The sequence below is a fragment of the Daphnia pulex genome, chromosome 2 (genome assembly GCF_021134715.1).
Source record: "Daphnia pulex isolate KAP4 chromosome 2, ASM2113471v1".
Taxonomy (NCBI): Eukaryota; Metazoa; Arthropoda; class Branchiopoda; order Diplostraca; family Daphniidae; genus Daphnia; species Daphnia pulex.
The window spans coordinates 853,121-868,427 of record NC_060018.1 but is presented as its reverse complement, the minus strand read 5'-3'; the positions used below and the strand labels follow the sequence as shown (position 1 = coordinate 868,427).

Here is a 15,307-nt window from a genome sequence, read left to right as displayed (position 1 = left end):
TCACCAGGTGATATCCTCACCGACTGGCGCTCGCCCACATTCTATGCAGCAGCTACAATATTCCGCCATTATATTTCCCATCATTCTCCCTCTTTTGTCGTCCGTTTTCTTTGATAAGTTTTCATCCGGCTGTATTACAGAGTATGACGCACGTCATATTATATTGTGGTCTCGGATATGATCCGCCTTTTGTCCGAGTCGATACTTTGTAGAGAGGCTGATAAGTCGAGTTGCGAATGATTGATTTCGTTAGCCACAAGACACGGCAGTTGATATTATGCTCGACTCTGGATAGATTGACATCACGCGAGCCGGACGAATCAATCGCCCTGCATAAGAAATTGTCTCGCCAGAAAATCCTGCGACGGCGGATGATGCGAAGACAATTGGTAGACATGCGAGCGACATAATCCAGTTCAAATGACAAGACCAGCTGTCGCGGTCTCTCCACTGAAACTCGTAAAATCTATTGGTTGGACGGTAGCGGGAGACGGCCAAGACACTTGTACTGCCCCATATAACTAGTTCAATAAAGAAAATGTCAGAAAGGGAAATGCGAATGGCATCTTGGAAATCTCAACCGCAAAGTGGAGCGACTTGACCAATTACTTACTGCCCATAGTTCTCTCCCCCATTCGGGAAAGAAAAAAGAATTAATAGGCGACCCAGTAACGGCCGAATGGGAGCCAGACAACAAGTAGTTCAATGGAGGAGACCGAATCAACAGAATGGTTAAACAGAAACCCTGGGCAAACAAAAACTGAGAAAGGAAGAAGAAGCTAAAAAAGGAGAAAAACAGGAAATGACTCTCTCTCTCTCTCTATCTCCTCTTTCCTTATTTGTGATCACCCAGGGATTCGGGGAAACGGGAGAGTTAGACTTCGGGACTACACACCTCTCTTATCGATCACGTCCAACTTAGAGCTAACATACACACACGCACAGCTAGGAAGGGAAAAGACGTGCACACAATTCGACCAACAAATCGACAAAAATAAAATCGATAGGTCATGGCAGATCGGACGACGAAATCGAATGAAAAATCTCCAAAGCAAAAAACCAAACTGAATTAGAATCAGAAATAAACTCGAGGGCAAGTGAGCTGAGATGCGGGAAGAGTCTATAGTATTCAAAAATTGAACGCAAAACAGGTGGTTCCGGTCGACCGGAGTCAGGCATTTCCCCGTTGCAACATCGAGCGGGTGATGAATAATCAACGAACCTATTCGCATCATCCCCACCATCTGCCGATGTCGTGCCACCACCCCCAAGTGCGAACAACAACGACTCAGATAAAAAAAAAAACCGACTAGCGAGATTATCAACACCAGTTGCGAAATGGCCAGTTATGTATGTCGTATTACCTTGTGTCGAAAGACGAAGTCCAATGTTGAGAATCCATTGAAGATAATTTGTTTGTTTTTTAAAAAATTTGCTACTAATTAACAACAATTGAAGCTAAGAGTAAAAAAAACAAATGTTTCAAGGCATCCTGGGCAGCTGGACCGCTGTTGAATTGAAACGAAACTAATTGAAGAAGACGAACTAATCAGAGTAATTTGTCATCCGGGAAATTTGTATAAAAATGTTTCGACAAATTTTTTCGTGTCACGACAACGGGATAAAATGTGAAAAAAAAAAAAAAGATTTGGGATTTTCAAATTCTATTGTTTCTTTTTTTTTTCTTTGTTAGTAGAAAAACTTTTTAGGGGAGGTTTGAAAGCGACGGCAATGAGAGCGGGGGGGAAACGATGGGCAACCGCCGCGGCGCCCGAAAGTCTACCGACTACTGAAAGGCGCGGGAGAGGCGAGAGACACAGCGTCCATCATCCACGTGCGTGAAAACGACAAGAGTCCCGACTGACGATTGAGGCGAGAGAAAGTGCGAGAGCAGAGCGGGGTAAAAGAAAAAGAGCGCAAGCGCAACACAAGCGCAACTCCCAGAGCGTTTTCAATAGCCGAAAAAGAGAAAAGGAAAAAATCTCATCGACCGTGTGGGTGTGAGAGTATCAGTTCCGTTTCATATCCGCCCGGATGAAAAAGAAAAAAGGAACAGCAACAATGGAATTGATTCAATCATCATCATAATCTTAATAAAGACCATCCGCTTGTAATTACGTTGTCGACTCATCTCATCATCACACAGACATGGCTGGGGCTCACCGGCTAAAAATGTATTTCTATTGATGTTGTCTACACTGTTATTTCTTTTTTGGGGGCCCCTCCTATTTTCTACGGGATCCTACTACTCTGCACGGTGGTTGTGCCGTCGATGAAGGCGAGCACAAACAGCTCTAAAAGCTGTTGCTGATTGCGTCTCTGTGGGATCTACTTCCCCGCCGGGACTCACACAGGAGCTATCGCATGAAATCAAGGCGTGGCCACCAACTCGACGATGGTGTGTACACGCCTGTCAGACATTGTAAATCCCTATCCTAATGTCGGTACATTTTTTTATTTTTAACAAAAGAACTGGGAACAACTGTGCCGGACAACCGACAGGAAATTGAATCAAAATCCCCGGAGCCAAAATGAAAATCCGACAGCTCCAATCTTCTTTCATTCCATTATAGAAATTCGGGCGAGGTGGTGGCGATTAATTGGGGGGAGCTGTTGCCGGTGTCATAAGAACCGGACAGCAACATGGAGACACGTAAGAGAATGAGGAGAGAAAACGGGTATCAAAGGCGATCAATCACATTCAGTGGCGCAATATATATAGGTAGCAGTTTCATGCCCAATGGGCGGTGGGTGCACGCAACCAATAAGGCTTACAGTACATGTCGAATGGAACTAATAATCCGGCTTTCAACCATTTGATCCGAGACACGCGCACACATACGACGGCTTCCATCCAACTCTTTTCTTTTCTTCCTTTTCATTTTGTTTTACTCATTTCCCTCGAGTGTTCCGAGCCACTAGAAAACTCAACTCTCCTAAATAACGGCCGTCGAAACTATTGCACCGTGAGTGAGGCGTATGAAACCCAAACTTCGGGGTCCCGCCATCCCCCCCACCCTAAGGCCGCCGCAAAGCTGGATCATAAAAATGTTTCGCTGATCCTTGTCAATAACAGCACGCGGAATATTCTAAAAAAAGACGCGAGTGCATGCAGGAGAGCGGGACACACGGCGGCCAACATGCTAGAACTCACTCTCTCAAAGAGCGACACGAGAGCTTATTCTATTCAAGTCAGCAACATGCGCCTAACTCCTCCTCCTTATGGTTTCCAAGTGATGTCGCCTTTCATCTCTTCTTTGCGCCTCTCACACGGACACACACTTATGCATCTTTCCCCTGATACCCCCCACCCCATCTACTATAATACACATCCTCTCCGCACTCTAATAATTCAAATATCGCCCCATAAAAAGGGGGGGGGGGGCTGGCTGACCCACGACCGAGTACTGTGCTCTACACCGCTGGACATGTAATTTACTAGTCAACCATAGCTCGAGGAACACAGACAAGTAGGAGAGCTCGAGGAAATCTAATTATCGACTAGAAAGAGATGGGAGAGAGAGAGAGAGGCTGGGGGTAGGGATATAATTGCATTTTGGATGGCTATCCATGTCAAGTAGAGGCAGATGCAGAAGACGTGGGCAACGCAGTAGATCACTATAATCCGCTCAATAACGACATCCACTTTGCCTGATGTACCCGCACAACACAACGCCGACTCACCCATTGAAACGGGACCGTCATGTTTCGATAGCATGGGTGCATCTACCTAAAATCAGAAATCCCGATCGCGAAGGATAAACATGAGCTCCCAGTTTTATACACCGATTGAATCGTCTTTTTATTATGTAGTACCGACAGTCAACGGGTAAAATGTGGAGCGCAGGAATAACAGCGGCAGCAGCAAATGAGATATTGACCGAGAAGTATGGCAGGTGATCGCGAACAAATAGCGTGTGTAGCTTTGTGTGTGAGCGGAATTGTAGCGATGTCGCACCGAATCGAAATCGGTGCGTTAGGAGATGGCACACGACGTGTAGACTGTGTAAAAAAGCGCTTCAAAATGCCGGTTTTCGCTTATTTCCATCGCCATAAGGACGTAACAGGAGAACGTGAAATGAAGAGACGACAAAATAATGGGAAAAAACGCAGAGATCGGGTCAGACGTAGAACAGCCTCACTTTTGATGTTGAGACTAGAAGGGTGTCATCGTAGAATTTGGTTTCGATAGTCACATTTCCACTGCACAAAACAAAAAAATAATTTTGGCTTTAATTTCTCTATCAAATTGATTTAAGAATGCATAAATTTTGTTTTACTTTAAAATTTGTGCAGGCATCATTTGTGATTCTGGTGCAGCCTCAATTATTGATTGCCAGGTGTTTGTGGAGTTTGGGATGACGAATCCAAAATCAAATGTCCACTCTTCTAATGCTCTTCCCTATAGTTCAACACAACACATCCAGTTTCAGATTTCTCTGATTCTCACATGTTTTTATAACACGAAATCAAAAATGGGAAACTCCTACCTTGAAAAGGACTTTCTGTTCCAGTCGAAAGTTTTCGAGGGGTTCTATTGAGGAAAAGTTAATTTCCCTTGAAACGGCTCTGCAATTCAAAATACTTTTGGGTACTCGGGCTTCATGTTCAACATCAGGCTGGGACCTGAAACAAAGTGTCAAAAAGCATATTATAGATTATTTCTTTCTAATTTTAAAATTGATATATAGTAGAACTCACAAATCATCAGAGTTTTGCCACAGCAGTTTCCCGGTGTCTACTTCTCGTAGACTCATCCAGTTCCTGCAAGATGAGATAAATTAAATTAATTTCCAAAATATGAAAACAACCAAGAGACAAAACCAACTTACACTCTGAATCCCGACAGTATGTCTTCGGCTTTGGAAGGCATTACGTTCGATTCCAGATCTTCTCAATCGCAGGCCAGTCGACACGAGGACGACGGCGACCACCTCAACGTATCCCTTATTCAATATACAATTTTGCAGCACTTGGACTGCAGGCCCGATTCGGACGAGTTCGCTTTCAAAAGTGTATATGCCGACCAACCGCACACACACAGATGGGGTAAAACTTTCTGTATAAGGATAATTGATTGGTATCTTGGATCAATACAAAGTCGTATTATATATATAGAGCCGCCACCGGGTACTCGGCCAAGTAACAACTCTCTTGATGTCAACAAAAAACCAATAGACGAGAGTATAAGAAGAAATTCCATTAGACGTTGCCACATGGTTGTATTGCGATACCAAAATGCAAAGTCATGACTCATGAAAGAAAGTTTTAGAAATTGAACGAGTTTTATTGCTGGATTGGAAATAAACCGAATGTAAACCAAAATATAATTGGACCCATTGTTTCTCATCTTATACGAAAAGAAATATGGGATACGCGAAAAAATAAAACTGAACACAGAACCAAATAGGGGTGTGGCAGATTGACACTTCTGTTGCACAAAAATTGATATGGAATTATCAAAAAAAAAAAAAAAATACTTGTCACTTCTGTTGCAATAGATGATTTCTCTATTTGACAAAAGATTAAGCCAGCGGTTGCGGGAAATCTAATCTCTCTTGGATTGGGCACAGTTGCAATAAACAATTGGCCAGCGCGCAGATGCTTCTTCTTGGTACCAGAGCTTCTCGTCCGGATGATTTTCTTTGATGTGGTTTTCAATAAGATCGGCCCAGCAAGGTGGAATTTGCAAACGAACCTGTTTCCAACTCGCCGTCTGTCGACGATCATCCAGTTGTGAAGGAGGAGTTGCTTCTGCAATTGGTGTTTCTTTCGTAATTGGCTGTATCGGTAGGTCATCAACAGATTCAGCCCGCAGTTTCTTCTTAGAAGAGGATAGAACTTCGTTATCTTTTGAAGAAGTGAGCTGCTGAAGTGGTGTCCTTTTAGAGGTGATCGACCTTCGACAGTCTGGCAGTGGTTCAGTTGAGTATATTAGAGGTAAAGGTATACCAGCTAATCGTGAGCTTCTTCTACGTTCTTCCTGTGATGATCGACTTAGTGTTTTCTTGTTGGCAGAATGAATAGATGATTTCGATGATTCATCAAGTTTGGCATCCTGATAGATAACAGGAAATGATTCCGGGATAATAAATTCAATTTCCGCATGATCATCTGTTTTATATGTCGATTCGACAAAAATGACATCATTGTCCATATTGATGCTCGACTCAATCTCATCCATTAGCTCAACATCTGACAGACTTGCCTCGCATCCCATTAGGTTGCCTTCGATCGACTTCTTCAATTCAGTGTAACTTTCTTCATTATTTTCATTGACAGGCGATTTAGTTTTTTTATTTTCTGACGTGGAACTTTTCCTAGAAGATTTTCTAGATGAGGCAGGTGATGGGCCATCGGGCGAAGAGAATTTGGGAGTATCTTTTTCAGTATCAGGAGAAAGGTACAGGGCCAATGGACTCGATGAAAAATTTGCAGAGTTAGAAAGTGAATCAGTATCGACAAACAACTGTTTCCGTAAGTTACAGGAGCGAGCGGGGGATGTGGTCTCAACGACATTCCAAGATGAAAGCTGAGGTCGACGATGAGATCGTAGGGTTCGTATGACATCTCGACGCGCCTTTTTCTCGGTTGGAGTGATAAAAGGCGTAGGAAAGCGCTCTCGAAGAACTTTTTGAAATTCAATTAGCGGAGGAGTGCGTGACGGAGTTGGGAAATTGGCTGGATTTTCCACCTGATTCTTTACAGATAAGCAAACGTCAGTGGACTCGGTAATGGGAGGAGTCAATGAAAAAAAGGATCCGGAAGAAAAAGGAATGATCCCGCGTATTGCTGCCACTCCAACGCATGTCGGCTCTAATGACTTCATAGGTGTTTCTGGTATAACTGAGGGTTCATCATGAATTTCATCAGCTTCTTTTACGTCCCCATCCTTCTTTGTAGCATTTTCACTGCTGCCTTTAACTTCTTTGATTTCATTTTGTTCGGGTGGATTCACATTTGTCACCAATTTCTCATTATTGGAGTCTTCAGGTGTTTGGATGGCTGGTTCTTCTAAAAATAATTTTTTGTCGACAGAGAAATTAGGTCAAGATACTTTTGTTTGAATTTAAGAAAGCGAAAGCAAAATTTACCTGAAATTTCATCAGAAAGCAGACTGGTCAAGAATGCTGCTGTGCGATGGCATGGAGTGATGTGAAGAGTTGGGTGTATTGGCAAACTATTCAGAAATCTAACTAGTTTCACCTCATATTCCTTCTGACAGTCACCGGATCTGCATTTAAATATTTTTGCTAAAAACTAGCTAATTATTTGTGATTATCAATCTTTATTACCTCGATTGAACTACTACTAATTCAGCAAATTTATAAATCAGTGGTGTTATTTTAACATCAAAATCAGGTAATGCCTATTAACAATTAGTGAAATAAAACCTTATAATATGTTTTATAACAAATATTTAATATAATTATATAAATACCTTATCTGAAGATGCATGTATTTCATTCAAGTTAAAAACAAACTCTTCGAGTAAATTCACAAATGTGTTGATATTTGGCAGGGATTCAACATTAGCACTTTCTTTTCGAATCAACCTGGTATAATAGTTTTAGTCAAACCTTACAAGCAGCAATCCCATTTGAAAAGACAAGAGTACCTGACTGAAAGTGTAATCAATGATTCGAGTTGGTTGAGAAAATCTTTTTTTTCCAAAGTAGCCTTAATTAAATCGTTCAATGGCAAAAAGACTTGTTTAGACCAAGATGTCTCTTCAAACAAAAATCTAAAACTCATGGCGGAACTATAATCTACGAAATTATTAAGTAACTCAGAAATTGATTGACTCAGTCGACTCGGCACGTGTTCACTCGGCAGATCTTTTTCACTTTTGAAACTTTAACTGGCGGCGGGGGAAGGGTAAGCAATTCGCTTTGTTGCCAGTTTTCCTATGAGAGGCAGAGCTTTCTCGAAGATGGTCTTCTTGGCTCCTCCTCTTTAGCCCTCAAGGGAATTTTTGCCGGAAGTTTCAAAATTGACAAGTGACGCCTCTAGATAAGTGACGTCATTTCTAGCAAAACAAGAAGGATTCTACGCTATTCATACTAGTAAAAATAATTGAAATTCATTATTGTTTTCTTTCTAAATGGAAAGTCAAATGCGAATGCTAATGAAAAATAGATATTTCTCCGTCTGAGTCGACACACAAATAATACAATAATGCCTAATGCGAGTACCAGACGGGCACCGCTTTGCGCCTCCCGTAATAATGGACAGAGATATTAAGATAATATTGCAGTATTGTATGGCCAAAGAAAACAACACGTTGTGATCAAAATCAATCGGGGAAAAAATGCTAATAATCAACTTTAAACCTAGCAGAAAGTAATTCGATTCTTTGTTAAAGATGCAAATTTTCGTAAATACTAAATAGAGAATGGAAACAGGTAACACTGAAATGTATGCGGATCACAGTAAATTTAAATTTTTATAATCTAATCAATCATCATGGTTTCGGGAACGGAATCGGCTGGTGGGCATTGCAACTTTGCAGTTTAAAAGTTGAGCAATCTGTAAAAAAAAGGAAATGCTAAATTAATTGCAACTGTGATGAAGTGATCAAGACTACTTCAAGAAAAACCTTTTCTTTTGTGACGAGATCAGGCTTAGCGATCGGCGTAACCTTACGCGGTTGAAGTGTTTGTACCATATCTTGAATCTCTTCCAGTGAAGAATGCATCGAAAACAGGACTCGCTGGATTCCACCTTCCTCGCCAACCAAAACTCTATTGTCTATGTTTTTCCCGTCCATCAAATGCCACTGAGTTGACAACCGAATTGTGAGCACCTTGTTTGAATCCTTAAAACAGGGTGACTGTTTCTTTGATGACATCTGTAATAAAAGTCATTAAACGATTGTGAAATCCAGGGAGGACAAGAAGAAAACGCACTGACCATGGTTTCACAGGCATGAATGCTGGTCGTCCGTTGCCGACTAATCGCGTTTTTAATATCGGACAAATTACTGTAAATTTGATGCTTAAAATCTGAAGTGTGCACTTGCAGCTTCAGTTTTCGATAAACTTCAACGAATAGAAATTCTGCCCCAAAACCTCTTCCAGCTAGAGTAAATAATACCTTGTGCTCTGGACTTTTAGCAATCCAACTGCTGACCAAATCTATTGTAATATCTACACTTGTCTGTCTTGAAGGAAAAGTCTTTGCTGAATCAGTACAAAATGTGCAATCCAGGTATACATGATCAATAGTCTTTAACCCATATTCTGGTCTTGAAGGATTTGACATAAAGGCTTGGAATTTTCTACTGTCTCCTTTAGCTATCCTGAAATCACCAGTGTACAATACTGTACCAAATGGACCTTCATATAAAAACCTAGAATAACAGCTATGAAAAATCACATAATAAACAACAACCAAAATTAAACCTTACATTACACTACCAGGACAATGGCCAGATGGAATTGAAGTAACACAAAATCCAATTTTGCTTGAATTATCATCAGAGCAATATCCCCCAGGAAAATCAATTTTGACGGTATGGTTTAACTCTAGTACTTTAAAATATGGGGCTAGCTTTGAGTAAATTGGCCAATCAGTGAGAATTTTTTTTGTAGTGCCACTACAATAAATGAAAAGGCCTGGTTTGGTCCGAACGGTATGATACAAATCATGTGAATCCAATCCCTTCATATGATCTATGAAGTACAAATAAATATAAATTAAATTTTATAAATACACATTTAAGGTGTAAAGTACAAATACCAGCATGGCAATGAGATAGAAACAAAGCCAAGGATGATTGCACATTGAGAAAATAGTCTACAGCAATGTGTGGGATTTCATCAATGACCCCTTGAAATTGACTTTCTGAGTTGACTGGCATTTTAATGAAGACCTGTTGTAAGGAAAAATTTTAAAGGGCACTATATTTCATACAAAATAAAAGGGATTTTGAAGACTAGCAACTAGCAAGATAAGACAACATTAGACAGATTTTACGCAAACGAAATTCCCTCGTGAATTTCACTTTCGTCTGGTAGAGACAGAGTTGCCAACGAAGTTATGCAAATTAGAAGACAATAAAAAAAATTTCTAAATTAGAAACCTTAGATTTAGAGAAATAATATTATAACTAAGAATACAGATTAAATTTTAAAATTCTTTATTCAGTTGAACTCCTTCAAATACATAACTTCAGTTCAACGGAAAATTTGATACAAAAGTCAAAAGGTTTGCAGAGGGAGAAAAAACAATGCATCTTTTTTAAAAACAGACAAACCACACCTCAGATAGGAAAGGTATTTCACACGCAAGCCGAGTCTCAAGAAGAAAACAATTCAACGAGAATCTCAAGGCTCTGCGTTCTCAACTTCGCCTTTCTTTCATCATTGGTATACATTGTTATGACAGTCTGGGTAACTACATTCAAGACAGAGCTTCATATTGAAAACTTACAAACATAAATTACAGCAACTAAAACATTAAAATGTAAAATTTGCTTCGGTAATTTCTAATTTCAGCTTCTAATCACTAGCTAACATATCTCAAACACCAGCTCCAAACAGTCAGGGACAACTGATCAAACAGACAAACATCAAATCCTACGAGACCTCTCTAGCTCAACAGCATCGCCAGATCACAAAAAAACTCGTTTCTAAATTTACCGCCCAAAAACAAATCTTAAAAAAACGGGGAAAAATTCACATTTATTAGGATTGACATTTCCAATGAAACATAAATATTCATCAATGTTTTTTTCCCTTTGTTACTGTAACCCAACCATCTTCATCAGGCTCATTTTTTGTAGATTTTTTGGGGGTCTCAACTGTTTGATTATCTGGGTCTTCATCCTTTTCCTCTTGCAAAGTAGATTCATCGTGATTTGAGGCAGTTTTACAGAGATGCACAGAACTTCCTTTATATTTTTGCAGTTCTAGGATTACCTCTGCATCTTTCCCATCCTTGATTAACCGGAAGTATTTGCACAAACTCTCTCCCATCTCTTCTAAACTGCCATCTTCACACAGAGTGTTGAATTCATTATTCATAAGATCCTCCATGTACTCTGTGATCTCTTGTGCCAACACATCATCTAAAAAAAAAAAACTTAAGACATGACATTTTTATAAAGTTAATAACACAATCAACCATTCTCTATGAAGAAGTTTTCTACTACAGTCTTCATCCATTTTGCTATTTCTTTGCTCTGTGTTCCACCCAACTGGTGTTCTACTGCAAGCTGTAATTCATTGATAAGATAATTACAAGATGGTAAAAACAGCTCAATAACTTATTTGTGCACCTGTAATGCCGTCCAGTTATCAAAGAGAGTTTGCACTACCGTAGAAAACAAACTCATGTTGGTCGTTACACACGCACGAAGACACATGTGTCAATAGCAGACGACACTCGACAACTTGATCTCGGTCGTCTGGACGAACCCTACCGACTCTCATGGGTACGACATTTAGACGGTAGGGTTCGTCCAGACGACCATAGGCACGGTAGCGCTCGTGGTGGCAGAGGGCTACAACACACTGTCCTACAACATACTGTCAATATAAACAAAGCAGTTCAAAAGTGTCAATTCAGGTTTATTGCAGGTTTAGTGCCGTTTCTCACAGTCACAGTATGTCAGGTAGAGATTTGATGAAAGATTCTCTGACCAGGCATCGAGCCAGAACCAAAGCCGATAAAAGAAAAACTGATGCTTTATAACAGGAACCTAAACGTTCAGGTAACTTCTTGACCGTAATTTTGGCAGAGGCAGAGGCCGAGTTACCCAGTCTGATGAAGTTGTAGCAGTTTCTAATCAAGAAACTGCTAGTGAAATAACTCCCAGTCTAATGGTAAGTTTATCAATATTTGTGTTCAAGTTTACGATTAAAAAATGTTCCATTGTTTACAGAAAGAAGTGGTGTACAGGATATCATTCATTCAGTCGAACTGGAAAAGACATCATTGAAGCAAGCATTTCACAATTTAACAAGTAGAAAAAGGAAGCAATCAAGAAAGCGAGTGGAAAACTCGCATGAAAGACAAAGAAGATGCTTGGGATGCCAAGAGAGATGCTGTCTTTCAAAACTACATTAGCTCCCGTTCCTATAGTGCAAGTAAATGTGGTGTATGTGAAAAAGGCACTAATCCTGTTTGTTGCTTTACTTGCAAGCAAGATTTCTGCAGCAAATGTGATATGATCACTCACCGCAAACTGTTATTGGTACTACACAATGGGGAGGTGTGTGAGAATGGCGAAAATTTAAAATTCTTGCGCCAAAACAAGTTCATATCTGAAGATGGGTACATCACTGTTGAAGGTAATAGCGGTTTCTTGAATTATTTATGTAGATTAATAATTATCTTGTTTTATAGTGTCCCTTCCTGTCCAGAATGCAAAAGCCCTCATTCGTGTACTACGAAACCTGGTTCAAGAGACGTAACCGTAGTTACAGCCAATGGTAAATGAGGGCAACTTCACGGAGGACAACCGATTACCAGGATTACATCGACGAAGACACAGCCAATTATCAAGACTACGCTGATGAAGAAAATGAAGACAACAATTATTATCCATCGTTTAAAACGCTCACATATATTTATGCAAATCTTGTAATTACATTTGAAATAGAGCTATTGTTTGAAGGGAATAAAAGTATTCTTACGAGCTTTTTGATTTGTTTCATCAACATTATTCGTCATCCTTATATGCCTTTCCGAGTCTGCGTGAAAATAAAATTCTTTCGCAGTAAATTATACATTCGCGTGTTGATGTTATACTTAGTCTGACTTCATATTTCGATTCTGCGTAAAAATTTGAATTAGAGTTGTAATTTTCATTCATTTTAGTGGGCAGCCGCATAGTAGCGTGCGTGAAACTAAAAAAAATTCGTTCGCAGTTAATTACCGAGTTAATTACACATGCGTGTGTTTATTTTAGGCTTATTTTCACCTGATATTCCGATTCAGCATAAAAATTTGAGTTAGAGTTGTAATTTTCATTAATCTTCGTGGTTCAGCTGCCTAGCGAGTAGCGTGAAAGTAAAAATTCGTTCGCAGTTCAATACACATTCGTGTGTTTATTTAAGGCTTATTCTGACCTGATATTCCGATTCAGCGTCAAAAGTTGAGTTATAGTTGTTAATTTCATTCATTTTGGTACTAGCCTGAGGGATTTAGTTTTTTGCGATCTAATTTTTTTCTGAAAAAAGTCCGCCCTGTTACGGTAAGCGACTTACTGCGCTTTTTTCCATAAAAAAAAAGTGTCGTAAACCAATAACTCCCGCAGGCTATCACCAATATGAATGAAAAATACAACTTTTAATCAATTTTTTACGCTGAATCGGAATATCAGGTCAGAATAAGCCTAAAATAAACACACGCATGTGTAATTAACTGTGAACGATTTTTTTAGTTTCACGCACGCTACTATGCGGCTGACCACCAATATGAATGAAAATTACACCTCTGACTCAACTTTTTACGCTGAGTCAGAATATCAGGTCAAAATAAGCCTAAAATAAACACACGCATGGGTAATTAACTGCGAACGATTTTTTTTAGTTTCACGCACGCTACTATGCGGCTGACCACCAATATAAATGAAAATTACACCTCTGACTCAACTTTTTACGCTGAATAAAAATTTAAAGTCAGATTAAGTCTATTATGAACATACGCATGGATAACTAACTGCAAACAATTTTATTTTCACGCACACTCGGATATGCCTATAAGGTGACGAATAATGTTCATGAAACAAATCAAAAAGCTCATTATTATACTTTTATTCCCTTCAAACAATAGCTGTATTTCAAATGTGATTACAAGATTTGCATGACAATATATGTGAGCGTTTTAAACGATGGATAACAGTTTTTTTCTTCATTTTCTTCATCAGCGTAGTCTTGATAATTGGCTGTGTCTTCGTCGATGTAATCCTGGTAATCGGTTGTCCTCCGTGAAGTTGCCCTCATTTACCATTGGCTGTAACTACGGTTACGTCTCTTGAACCAGGTTTCGTAGTACACGAATGAGGGCTTTTGCATTCTGGACAGGAAGGGACACTATAAAACAAGATAATTATTAATCTACATAAATAATTCAAGAAACCGCTATTACCTTCAACAGTGATGTACAGGATTAGTGCCTTTTTCACATACACCACATTTACTTGCACTGTAGGAACGGGAGCTAATGTAGTTTTGAAAGACAGCATCTCTCTTGGCATCCCAAGCATCTTCTTTGTCTTTCATGCGAGTTTTCCACTCGCTTTCTTGATTGCTTCCTTTTTCTACTTGTTAAATTGTGAAATGCTTGCTTCAATGATGTCTTTTCCAGTTCGACTGAATGAATGATATCCTGTACACCACTTCTTTCTGTAAACAATGGAACATTTTTTAATCGTAAACTTGAACACAAATATTGATAAACTTACCATTAGACTGGGAGTTATTTCACTAGCAGTTTCTTGATTAGAAACTGCTACAACTTCATCAGACTGGGTAACTCGGCCTCTGCCTCTGCCAAAATTACGGTCAAGAAGTTACCTGAACGTTTAGGTTCCTGTTATAAAGCATCAGTTTTTCTTTTATCGGCTTTGGTTCTGGCTCGATGCCTGGTCAGAGAATCTTTCATCAAATCTCTACCTGACATACTGTGACTGTGAGAAACGGCACTAAACCTGCAATAAACCTGAATTGACACTTTTGAACTGCTTTGTTTATATTGACAGTATGTTGTAGGACAGTGTGTTGTAGCCCTCTGCCACCACGAGCGCTACCGTGCCTATGGTCGTCTGGACGAACCCTACCGTCTAAATGTCGTACCCATGAGAGTCGGTAGGGTTCGTCCAGACGACCGAGATCAAGTTGACACTCGAGAGGAAAGCGAAAAGAAGCGTTTGCAGGCGGCGGAAATAAACAAGCTAAACATTGCTGAATAATAACTATCTATATTCTATCATAACTGTTCAGTTTGCTCGTCTGTGATTGCTCAACAAGAACATTTCATGCAGTCACAAACTTTGAGATACGTGTTGGATAAATGGCCGGGTAAGAAGTATCTGGGTATCTACCGTTTCCTCCCCATCTTTTTTGGACTTGGTGCCGCTCTCGAATTTTCCATGATAAATTGGAAAGTTGGATCAACAAATTTCTGTAAGATGATGTTAAACTAGATGTATTGATCTATATTATTATCCTAACACATTGTTTATTTTACTCCAGATACTACATACAAGAAACGGCAAGCAGAATCTTTAGCAAGACAAGCTTTAGGCCTTGATGTATAAAAATGCCGGCAGGAGTAAATCTATCTACATATGTCAAGT

At 39.7% G+C, this 15,307-nt stretch overlaps 5 protein-coding genes and 2 long non-coding RNA genes across 10 annotated transcripts in view; 1 reads left to right on the top strand and 6 right to left on the bottom strand.

Moving 5' to 3' along the window:
• Positions 1-3,340, bottom strand: part of LOC124188868 (rap guanine nucleotide exchange factor 4-like) — a 31,409-nt gene extending 28,069 nt beyond the window's left edge. Inside the window, exon 1 of one of the 4 annotated variants that reach the window (XM_046581798.1) lies at positions 1,365-3,340. In XM_046581798.1, coding sequence (XP_046437754.1) covers positions 1,365-1,402 — 38 coding nt within the window. In that variant the 5' untranslated portion in view covers positions 1,403-3,340. The remainder of the gene's footprint in view (positions 1-1,364) is intronic. The other 3 variants (XM_046581794.1, XM_046581796.1, XM_046581795.1) reach the window with 3 other exon arrangements.
• Positions 3,341-3,776: 436 nt separating this feature from the next.
• LOC124188880 (retinal rod rhodopsin-sensitive cGMP 3',5'-cyclic phosphodiesterase subunit delta-like) lies at positions 3,777-5,175 on the bottom strand. The gene is made up of 5 exons (XM_046581817.1): positions 4,833-5,175; positions 4,702-4,764; positions 4,491-4,626; positions 4,281-4,402; positions 3,777-4,203 (listed from the first exon to the last, which is right to left on the bottom strand). The coding sequence occupies exons 1-5, from the start codon at positions 4,871-4,873 to the stop codon at positions 4,122-4,124; spliced, it is 444 nt and encodes a 147-aa protein (XP_046437773.1). The 5' UTR covers positions 4,874-5,175; the 3' UTR covers positions 3,777-4,121.
• Positions 5,176-5,202: 27 nt separating this feature from the next.
• LOC124188871 lies at positions 5,203-7,881 on the bottom strand. The gene is made up of 5 exons (XM_046581802.1): positions 7,619-7,881; positions 7,442-7,556; positions 7,296-7,369; positions 7,095-7,234; positions 5,203-7,014 (listed from the first exon to the last, which is right to left on the bottom strand). Exons 1-5 carry the CDS (start codon positions 7,753-7,755, stop codon positions 5,549-5,551), a joined length of 1,932 nt encoding a protein of 643 aa, XP_046437758.1. The 5' UTR covers positions 7,756-7,881; the 3' UTR covers positions 5,203-5,548.
• A 366-nt stretch (positions 7,882-8,247) lies between these two features.
• LOC124188872 (protein artemis-like) lies at positions 8,248-10,001 on the bottom strand. Its single transcript, XM_046581803.1, has 5 exons — positions 9,742-10,001; positions 9,410-9,674; positions 8,914-9,352; positions 8,600-8,851; positions 8,248-8,529 (listed from the first exon to the last, which is right to left on the bottom strand). Exons 1-5 carry the CDS (start codon positions 9,860-9,862, stop codon positions 8,458-8,460), a joined length of 1,149 nt encoding a protein of 382 aa, XP_046437759.1. The 5' UTR covers positions 9,863-10,001; the 3' UTR covers positions 8,248-8,457.
• Positions 10,002-10,666: 665 nt separating this feature from the next.
• Positions 10,667-11,428, bottom strand: LOC124188879 (pre-rRNA-processing protein TSR2 homolog). The gene is made up of 3 exons (XM_046581816.1): positions 11,282-11,428; positions 11,128-11,218; positions 10,667-11,071 (listed from the first exon to the last, which is right to left on the bottom strand). Exons 1-3 carry the CDS (start codon positions 11,366-11,368, stop codon positions 10,725-10,727), a joined length of 525 nt encoding a protein of 174 aa, XP_046437772.1. The 5' UTR covers positions 11,369-11,428; the 3' UTR covers positions 10,667-10,724.
• Positions 11,429-11,486: 58 nt separating this feature from the next.
• On the top strand, positions 11,487-12,644 carry LOC124188881. Its single transcript, XR_006872505.1, has 4 exons — positions 11,487-11,617; positions 11,701-11,828; positions 11,888-12,296; positions 12,352-12,644. It is a non-coding gene; the product is annotated as an uncharacterized LOC124188881 (long non-coding RNA).
• Positions 12,645-13,748: 1,104 nt separating this feature from the next.
• On the bottom strand, positions 13,749-14,991 carry LOC124188883. Its single transcript, XR_006872506.1, has 4 exons — positions 14,625-14,991; positions 14,414-14,541; positions 14,098-14,354; positions 13,749-14,042 (listed from the first exon to the last, which is right to left on the bottom strand). It is a non-coding gene; the product is annotated as an uncharacterized LOC124188883 (long non-coding RNA).
• Between the last annotated feature and the right edge of the window lie 316 nt (positions 14,992-15,307).